At 41.4% G+C, this 9,785-nt stretch overlaps 1 protein-coding gene across 1 annotated transcript; it reads right to left on the reverse strand.

The window, feature by feature from the left end:
* Positions 1–5,542: 5,542 nt before the first annotated feature.
* FIBIN (fin bud initiation factor homolog) lies at positions 5,543–7,579 on the reverse strand. Its single transcript, XM_007462604.1, has one exon. The coding sequence runs from the start codon at positions 7,153–7,155 to the stop codon at positions 6,520–6,522; it is 636 nt and encodes a 211-aa protein (XP_007462666.1). The 5' UTR covers positions 7,156–7,579; the 3' UTR covers positions 5,543–6,519.
* Between the last annotated feature and the right edge of the window lie 2,206 nt (positions 7,580–9,785).

Raw genomic sequence — 9,785 nt, forward strand, 5'->3', positions numbered from 1 at the left:
TCCACCTTTACAGGTCTGTCCATTCCAGCCTAAAAAGTAGGGTAGACAGGGCTTGGGCTGGTGGGCCAGAGTTGGAGCTTTGAATGGGAGGGATCAGCTGGGGTCCATATATTGCCTGAGGTAGTCATTCATACATATCCAGCCACCTTTTGGTAGGGGAAGGTGGTCAAGAACCTGGGGGAGCCAATGCTAGAGTCACATCCAAAAGGGGAGGAAGAGAAGTGGAACCAAGGGTTGGGAAATTGGATCAGTGCAGAAGAAGGTTGGGAATAATGACACACACTCTTCTGGGGCAATAATGAGACATATTGGTAGAGGGTCAAGGCCAGTTCCTGCTGTCTTTCCCATTAGCACCTTAGCCCAAGCCCTCCTCATCTCTCATCAGCATGACCTTGTAGCCACCTATCCAAGTGGCTTTCCTGCTTCCACTATTGCTGCCCCACATATAATCTCCTCCCAACGTGGTCTCTTTAGTGTAAATCAGATCATACTACTCCTCACCTTAGACCTCCAAGTGCATTGAAATTAGAATAATATCCAAATTTCTTATGATAACCGTCTAGCTCCTATACTGCCTAGTCGCAGTTCTCCTCTCTGACCCCAAGCTCTTTCTTTCTCTGATTTACTCTGCTATCATAAGATGTGTTATGATAGAAAGTGATAGTACATGTGAAAGTGATTGGAAAAATGTCATATTTAGCGAGAAACCAGTTGTTCTTAGGCAAAGAATCACAGAGTGACACAGGTATAAGGAGATAGTTGGCCCAATGTAAAATCAAGCAGAGAAAAAATTCTTTGAGAGAAATTGGGTTTAACTTTTCTCGGTTAAGGTAATCATATAAAGAAAATGTTCATTTCACAGGCCACATGTCATAGATCCTGGAATAGGCAGAGAGTTAAGAAATCATGTGTCCAGTCTCCTGCTTCCAGAAAGGAAAAGCATCATTAGTGGTTATGAGGGCAATAGAGAAGTCAGATTGCCTGCGTTTGAATCTTGACTCCACTCCTGTTTAGCTGAGAGACCTTAACCTCTTTGTGCCTCAGTGTCATTATACAAAAAGTTCGGAAACTATAACATCTACCTGAAATATGACCCTGTGAGGAGTTTATAAGGTAATGTATGGAAAACACTTTGAGCTCTGCCTGTTCAGTAAATATTAGCTATTATTATCTTCATTTTGCAAGCAAAGTGACTGAATTTCAGAACATTGAAGGGACTTCTTCAAAGTTGCATAGCTGACACATGTTGGGCCAAGATCTGAATCCAGAACTTCCACCTCCTGAAGCATGGTGGATAGATTTAAGCATTTTAAAAAGATTTATGCAATTGAGCATATTTAACACTTAAACTTCACATTGGCTACAAAACAATGCATTATTATAATATCATTTTTTCTAAAAAAAATACAATACATAGATATGTGTGTAAAGCACTATAAGAATGCACACCGAAATGCAAATAGTGAGTGTATGGCAGGGAGAGTTTGAGAATATGAACGATTTTGTTTTCTTTATGTTCTGCTGTTTGCCACGTTATTAGAATTCAGCAGGTATGGCTTATATAACTAGAAAAAATGTTATTTAAAAAGCAAAACAACAACAATAATAACAGCAACAATGAAACTCCTTTATCCCTTGAATATGTGGTTATACAAAATCCTTATTTTATTTACACTGTTTTACATTGTCCAGACAATTCTAGTTTAGACCCTTGCTGGACCTTGTACATACAAATCCACAATGTGCCAAGTTCAAATCCATTTTTAGGTGTCAGTTTCCTCACATGCCTGAACACAGTTGTCCCTCTGTATCTGAAGTTGATTGGTTCCAGGACCCCCGTGGATATCCAAATTCAGGGATGCTCAAGTCCCTTATAAAAAGTGGCTTCGTATTTGCATATAATATACTCACATCCTCCTATATACTTTAAATCATCTCTATATTACTAATACCTAATACAACATAAATGCTATGTAAATAGTTGCCAGTGCACTATTTTTGCTTTTTGTTTTGCTTCTTGGAACTTTCTGGAATATTTTTTCTTTCAAATATTTTCTATCCGAGGTTGGTTGAATCCAGGGATGCGGAACCCGCAGATACAGAGAGCCGACTATACTATTTCTATCCTAGTTACCTCATATGGTGGCACTTAAAAAATGTTTGCTAGGGCTTCCCTGGTGGCGCAGTGGTTGAGAGTCCGCCTGCCGATGCAGGAGACACGGGTTCGTGCCCCGGTCCAGGAAGATCCCACATGCCGCAGAGCGGCTGGGTCTGTGAGCTATGGCCGCTGAGCCTGCGCGTTCGGAGCCTGTGCTCCGCAATGGGACAGACCACAACAGTGAGAGGCCCGCTTACCGCAAAAAAAAAAAAAAAAAACAAAAAAGTCTGATAAATAACATATCCTTGGGGATTCTGATTCTGGAAATAGTATTCCTAAGAACCACCCTGATTCCAAAATTACTAAGATGATTTGCAGAATCTCATTCTCTGTACTGGTGAATGATTGTTATGTATTTCTGTGTTCTATTTCTAACCCAGATTTTTATGTCTTCAGTTGTTTTTCCTTTTATATTAAAACATTTATAAACCACATTTACCATTCATATTTCACACCCTAGTATTATTCTTTATCAAGAAGATTTTAATAATCATACTCTGAAAAATGTCCCAGGGAAATTTGACCATACCCTTTAGGGAGATTTCATATCTTTAGTAGTTTTCATGGATGCTTTTATTACTTGTTAAATAGTTTATAATTGAAGTTTCAAGGCTTCTCTAAGAAAGTTTTGTGTCTGTTTCCTTAGCAGAATTGTAAGTGAGAGTTTAAAAGACAATGAATGTATATAAACTGTGGAACAGCCTCTCTGTGCTGCCAGCTTCTCCGAGTGTGGCTTTGGTTTTTGTAGAGGCTAACGTGGCCTGGTGTCTTTTATCGGCAGACTATAGATGGACAGATATCTATGGAATTCTTCAAAGCAGGCATATGGCAGTTTTCACATGGTCAGATCGAGAGTGTGAGGATACTGAACAATGCATTACATGGAGAAAGTATCAGTGAGGAATTCTGTTACCAGTGGAGCCACTCAGCTTCTGACTGACTGCTCTCAGGCATCTGAACTGCTGTAGGCTGTAGGCTGCCTGGCCTAGAAGGGACAATGTTTGGAGTGGACAGCTGGCAGCTCCAGTGGACCCTTACCCTCCACATTCTTCTTTTATTTGATCATATATCCCACTAGATAATCATCATCTTAAAAAGTGAGAGAATAGTGAAGCAAGAATGAAGACATCACTGTTTTAATCTTGGGAAAATTACCTAGGCTTTCTGGGCCTCAGTTATAAAAATAATGATAATAATAAATACAGTAAAGCAACAACTAACATTTATTGAGGATTCACTCTGTGTCAGGTACTATTCTAAGCCCTTGGCATATGTTAATTCCTTTTATATAATACTTTCCTCACACAGTTTGTTGTTAGAATTAAGGGAAATACCCTGGCAAAGTTCTTAGCACAGGCTCTAACCAATAATGCTGAGTTGAGTTCTCAAAAAAGTTGGATATTTTGTTGTTGTTGATAGCAATAATAACAATGACAATAATAATAATAATAAATGTCTCCTACTCCAAATATAAAAAAGCCCTAAGAGGCTTTTTAAAACTTTCAGTTAGTTGGTGTCCCAGCACTTTGTAATATCTCAGAATTACCCACAACCTAACCTAGTGCCTGACACATATTGAGTGATTGATAAATATTTATTAAAGAAAGACCATCCTACATTGAATGTTCTTATAAGTAGATTTCTCAGGGAAGGAAGTATATAGTTTTCTTCAGATTCTTAAAATATTTCATGGTCTAAAAAATAAAGAACCACTACTTTAAAAAAAGAATTTGTCACTGTGTGAGTAATAAAGTCTTAGTAAGAATAATAAGGAAGCAGAGAGGAAAGATCTGCGTGGGGCTGGCTCCCCGTCATAAGAGGATTTGGAAACTCCTTGTGATACTAGCCTCTGGGTTGATAGTCCAGGATGGCTTGCTCTCCCCACCTGGGAATTCCAATTTGCCCTCTGGGGCCATTTACATAAGACTCTGTGAGATTACTGGCATTACATCTAGCCTTGAATGGATGATTCAATGTCAGATAATTTCATTCTGGTTTTGTAGGAATCAGAATGTCAGCACTGGAAAGAACCTCAGACATTATCTATTTTTGGGTTTTCAAATTTGTAGCAGATGTGTCACCACTCGCCTTCCTGCACGCATGGAAGATATCTCTAATTGGGTACAGCAGTCTTTACATCTGTGTTATTTAAATCCTTTTTGATGTACTACTGTATGTAGCCATTCCCAACTGATTGAAATTAGCATCAAGAGGAAATCAGTTTTCCATCGTATCATGAGTCTAATACCCTCTTATTACAACTGGGAAAATTAAGGAGATGACATTTAATATGTCTGTGGATTAGATGTGATCACTGTGAAGTGAGTGATATGAAAGTTTTGAGATAGGAAAGGTTGTGACTACAAACTACAATCATTTAGGTACCAAATATCATCTCCTTTGCCTCTGCTGTTATTTTTTTCCTCATCTTTCATGGAATAAAGATAGAAACCCTCTTAAAAGATCTTTACCTTTTCCCCACACACCAGTCTTCTCCCCATACACTAGAGGCGGCTAAAAGAAATGACAAATGATTATTTGAAGTATTATTCCATATTTTGTTCCTTTTTATTTTAAACAATGAAAGAGTTATGCAAAGCCTCAGGCCTCAAGCCACTCCCTCTCATCTCTCAGCATCTTTGAAAAGAGCAGTGTGGGAAAGTCCCATACTTAAATCTAGGAGACTTGGTGCTGTTAGAACTAACTGAGGATCAGTCACTTTCTGGGCCTCAGTTTCCCCTATTGTCGTAGGAGGTTATTGGACACTTCAGAGGAATAGAAAACTGGATTCCTCGTGCATGGGAGAGAAAAAATGGCTCCCTGTTGAAGAATAGATTATGAACACTTATTTCCCAGTGTGTGTGTGTGTGTGTGTGTGTGTGTGTGTGTGTGTGCATATGTATGAAAGGAAAGCATATTAAAGGTAAGGGTGAGGATTGGCTGGGAAAAGGTATGAAATAAAATGCATTTCCATTTTAAAAATCATTAATGAAATAACGTAGACCTGTCTTCAAAGTTATTAAACATCACTGTAATTCTTACAGCTTAGAATGGAGCCTTCCCTCTGCATTCTGAGGGCATATAAGCTCTGAGCCTTGCCATAAACTTTTCCAATTAATTCTAGGGGAAAACCAGAGAAAATTGGAGTTTTTAGGCAGACGAGCAGAGATCAAGTTTTGGCACAGCCTAGATTTTATTTTTTCCTTTTGAGGATGGTAAGGGTGGCCAGGGAAGGGAGGACTGCCAAATACGTAGCGACCCCTCTGTCTTCTTTATCATATACTCTAAGTAAACTGGCTTCAATCCCAGCCTTCTCTTCCCTTTTGCACTGGCTCCTCTTTGCAGTATGAAAGTTATGAATATAAATTAGAAAATAAGCAGGTATTATATAAGAACATATTTATTGGCTGAATAATAAAACTTAGTTAAGGAATTATGAGAGTTAAAATTCCCTCTACTTGACGTACAAGTTTTCAATAAGCAAACAGAAGCAAAACCCTTAAATGAGAAAGAATACACTGGTAACCTAAATCACAGGCATTTGGGGGTGTGTCAAGGCAATCTACCTACTTCTTTGTAATGGACTGCAGTGCTGATGACACAGACACACAATGAGAGACACCGCAAATCAGCATATCACAGGAGTGCGTAATCACCACAAACCTTAGACTTCTTGAATGTGACCCCTTTAACTTACACACACCCACAGAGGCACAGCAGATACCTCCCTGCAAAAGGTGATTTGCATATAGTTTCTAGCCAATACTTAAGAAAAAAACAAACCAAAAAACCTAAATCCAAAACCAAAAAGAAAACAACTGAAGACCATGGTTAATAAATAAGAAGGAAAAGGAGAAGAAACCGGCAACTTCCATCCTCTGCCAGGCATGCTGAGCAGCACCTCTGACCTCATCTGAAAAACAGGCGACTTTGACAGCTTTCAGAGCCCAGGAGAGAAGGCTGGAGGCAGAAAGGAGCTGTGCACATGCTCCCTGGGTATTTTCACATAATCTTCAGGATGAGGAAGATCAAACAGTCCCTACTGCATAAACTGTGTCCTTTCAGAGGTGGCTGAAACAGGTGTCTCTGCAGAGATATAAAGCCCTTCTAGGAAAGGCAGGAGACATGGTTTTAAATTCTTCTTTCCAGGTGACAAATCAATAGCAATCACATAAATAGTGTACAAAACTAAAACCACTCAACTCTCACTTCTTTCTTTTTAAGATCACATCAGATCACTCTCCAAGTGCAAATCTGGCTATAAAAAGCAATAAGTATATGGGGAAAAGTCCCGTCTCTGTCCCCCACCTTCCACCACGGGTCTGATGTGATTCCCTCTCCCTGGAAGTTTGCCCTTCCACCTACACTTTAAGATAATCGTTTTTCAGCCGACCTAGCCGGGTCCCGTGGCTCCTGATGGTGAGGGCCAGCAGCTCGTATTTGTCCCTGAGCCCCACGGAGATGTCGAGCGTTTCCTTCAGCAGGGACCTGGTGTGGACCAGCATCCCCAAGAAGTCCTCGTTGAGCCTGCTCTCTTGCCGGCTGTCCTGTTCCTGGCCCTGCTTGAACTTGCTTTCCAGCTCAGTGAGAGACTTGTCCGAGTTGGAGTAGGCATCCCCGATCTGGTGGGACTCCCGCCGCAGGTACTTGCCGTAGCTCTGCTCCCCGTCTAGGTCGTAGGAGATGCTCTTACTGATGCCCTCCAGCACGCGTCCCGCGTCCTCCACCTGGCGGCCCAGCACGGTGAATTCCTCCCGCAGGGTGAGGCTCAGCAGACTGCTGGCTGGGCTCCCCTCCCCCTGAGAGCAGCGCCGTTGGTCACTCACCCTGAAGAGCAGCTGGCACTTCTCGGGGTCATCGTTCTCCTCGTAATCCCCGTCGGGCACAAAGTAGTGGTGCAGAGACCCATTGGACATCTCTGGATAGAGAGGGCCATCGAAATAGCCCTGACACAAGTGGCACAGAAAACCCATCCAGAGAAACTTCATGAACACCATCCTGGATATTCAGGATGGCCGGGGACCCCTAGAGAAGACTTTTCGCCCAGGCGCGAGGAAGGGGGTCCCCTAGGGAGTCAGCGCCTCCCTGAGACGGCGTCAGCCTCAGTCCCAGTAGCCTCGCTGCACCCTGGCACCCCCTCCCCAACTGGCTTCATGTGGCTGCGGCACCACAGCCTGGGTAGCAGCCGCCGCAGCCCGCAGCCCAGGATGCACCCTCGCTCTGAGCTCCTCCTCGCTCGGGTGGCTGGAACTCAGCCGGCTCCTTCCCGGCGGGATCCCGGCACGGGTGGGGAACCCCTGCTGCAGCTCTCTGGCTGGACGCTGGCTGGCTCCGTTGCCCCACTCTGGCTCTCTGAGCTCCCCCTCGCTCCTTGGGAAATGGAGCCTGCAGCTGGAGAGAAAGGTTCTTGCCCTCTGATACTATTTCAACTCCTGGACTGGGTGGGAATGCGGAGCTTTTCCTTTGGCTAATGATATCCTGAGGATCTCTTTGCTCTCAAATTACAGCTGGTTTCGTCACTTGGAAGCCAGGGAACAAGTTTGGAAAGAAACCTCTCACCAGGTCTGTGCTATTAAAGGTACAGGGTCTCTTTTTGCGGATTGGTAAGGAGACCCCGGAAAATAGAATTTAACTTGAAGGAGAAAATGGGAAGAGGATAAATAGAATTCCCATAACAGAAAGACTGTTTTGCTATTAACGAATCAGGGGGAAGGGTAACTACCCTGGAGAAATGCCATTTCACTATTTAAAATTGTTTCCAAAACAATAAGATAAATGTCAGTTAGATTGCATTCTGTGGGTATGTCTATTTTTAGCATTAAAAAGTTTATGGCTTTAAAGGAAAATTTGAAGTGTATGAAATTGCAGTTTTCTTTGGAAATGGTTAATTAAAGTTACAATAACTTTAATACTTTGGTATAAATAGGAATATAGAAAACTGATTAACGTATGGTTGCTAGTATGTATAGGAACAAAAGCTGATAAATGGAATTTTGCCAGTTTAATAAGTCAATGGGCAACTGAGATAATTGTTTAAGTTCATGAAAGCCCATCCTTGCTAAGCTCCTCCATGGCATCTTTAACCTAACACCTTTACAGCTATTGCCTCTTTTGGGATACTTAAAAGGTTTTGAAGAATATGGGACTGGCACTGTTATCTCCAGTTTTCTGGGTGGAGAACCCAAGGGATAGAAAGTTAAACAAATTATTTATTTTCACAAAGATTGCAGTTCAGCCAGCCAGTACTCATTAAGTCACTGCATCTTTTAATTTAATTTAGAAAAAAAAGTATTTTTTTCACCAGGCCATCTTAGTTTTTGATTTATGAATTGCTTCGCATATTGCCATCCTTCAGGCCATCTCATTTGTTCATCAAATGTTTATTGAGCATTTACCATTCGCAGAGTCTATTTTGTTCACAGAAAGAGCAGTGAGCAAAAATAGAGAGAAATCCTTGCCTTCCTGGAGCTTACATTCTGGGACATGGAAAGAAAATTCATATAAATAAATAAGAGATATTGTATATGTCGAATAGGGTAGTGGAGAAGACAGGGAAGGAGTGGGAAAACAGAGGCAGCATCCCTATTTCTATGGTTATTTCCTCTTTCTACCTTGAAATGTACCTGAAACACTCACGTGATTTGCCTGTGTTTATGATTATCTCCGTCTCAGAATCATAAGGCACTGGTGTCATTTAGCACCACAGTGGAATACTTGCTGCCATCACTTTCAATGACATAAACAACCCTGGCTAGACAGTGAGAAGTCCAGTTAAGCAATTGGATATTTGTTGATGTGGTGCCACATGCATAGATTTTGAGGAGCGTGTTGACCACACATTTTAATTTTTATCCAGAGACTTGGCATCATGAAAACGTAGGTCATATGAGTTTTCTTAGTGTTTATGCTAACTAAAGACTATGACATTTTCACTGTGTTTCAGCAGAAAACTCCAACTTTCTCCATTTGAGAGACAGGACTCTTGGACTCAAGAGCCATATTGCTTCATTCCTTTTCCCCTGGCACCTTGACAAATGACAACAGATGGATTCAAATTGGCCAGTCAGCCAAGAAAAGCAAGAGGAATTTACTCTGATTCACTCTACTTGTTGCACAATCCCTTCTCTGACTTGCTAACCAATTCAACTAAACAAGCCTATTTTAAGCACTTACTACTACTTGCCCCCTACTATGTGCAGGGCACAGTGTTAAGTTAGCTACAGATACAAAGGTGTACAATAAAAAGTTACAGCCTCCAAAGAGTTTGCTCTTTGGTTGAAGAGTCAGACGTGTATATACACACACAGTATTTGCTTTTTCCTGCAGTTACCTCCTTTAAAAGACAAACCGCATGTCACGAAGCTGGAAGGAATCATTCTGGTGCAAGTAACTGAAGGTCCAATTTAATCAGACTAAAGGCAAAGGAAATTCCTTGACTTACAGAAAGTCTAAGATTAGATTGTTTTCAACCCAAACCTGTCCAGAATCTAGTTTTTCTCTTACCATTTTTTGATTCTACTTCCTCAGTTTATATTCATTCTTGGGCAGTCTCTTTCATTTGTGCTTCCAAGATGGCTACCAGTGTCTTCTGAGGTTACAGATTTCTTTGTTCATGCCTAGCAGGAAT

This window comes from Lipotes vexillifer, unplaced genomic scaffold (genome assembly GCF_000442215.2).
Source record: "Lipotes vexillifer unplaced genomic scaffold, Lipotes_vexillifer_v1.1 scaffold456, whole genome shotgun sequence".
Lineage (NCBI taxonomy): Eukaryota > Metazoa > Chordata > Mammalia > Artiodactyla > Lipotidae > Lipotes > Lipotes vexillifer.

Coding starts and splice junctions, on each gene's coding strand:
- FIBIN (XM_007462604.1), bottom strand. CDS start 7,155: ATGGTGTTCATGAAGTTTCTCTGGATGGGTTTTCTGTGCCACTTGTGT.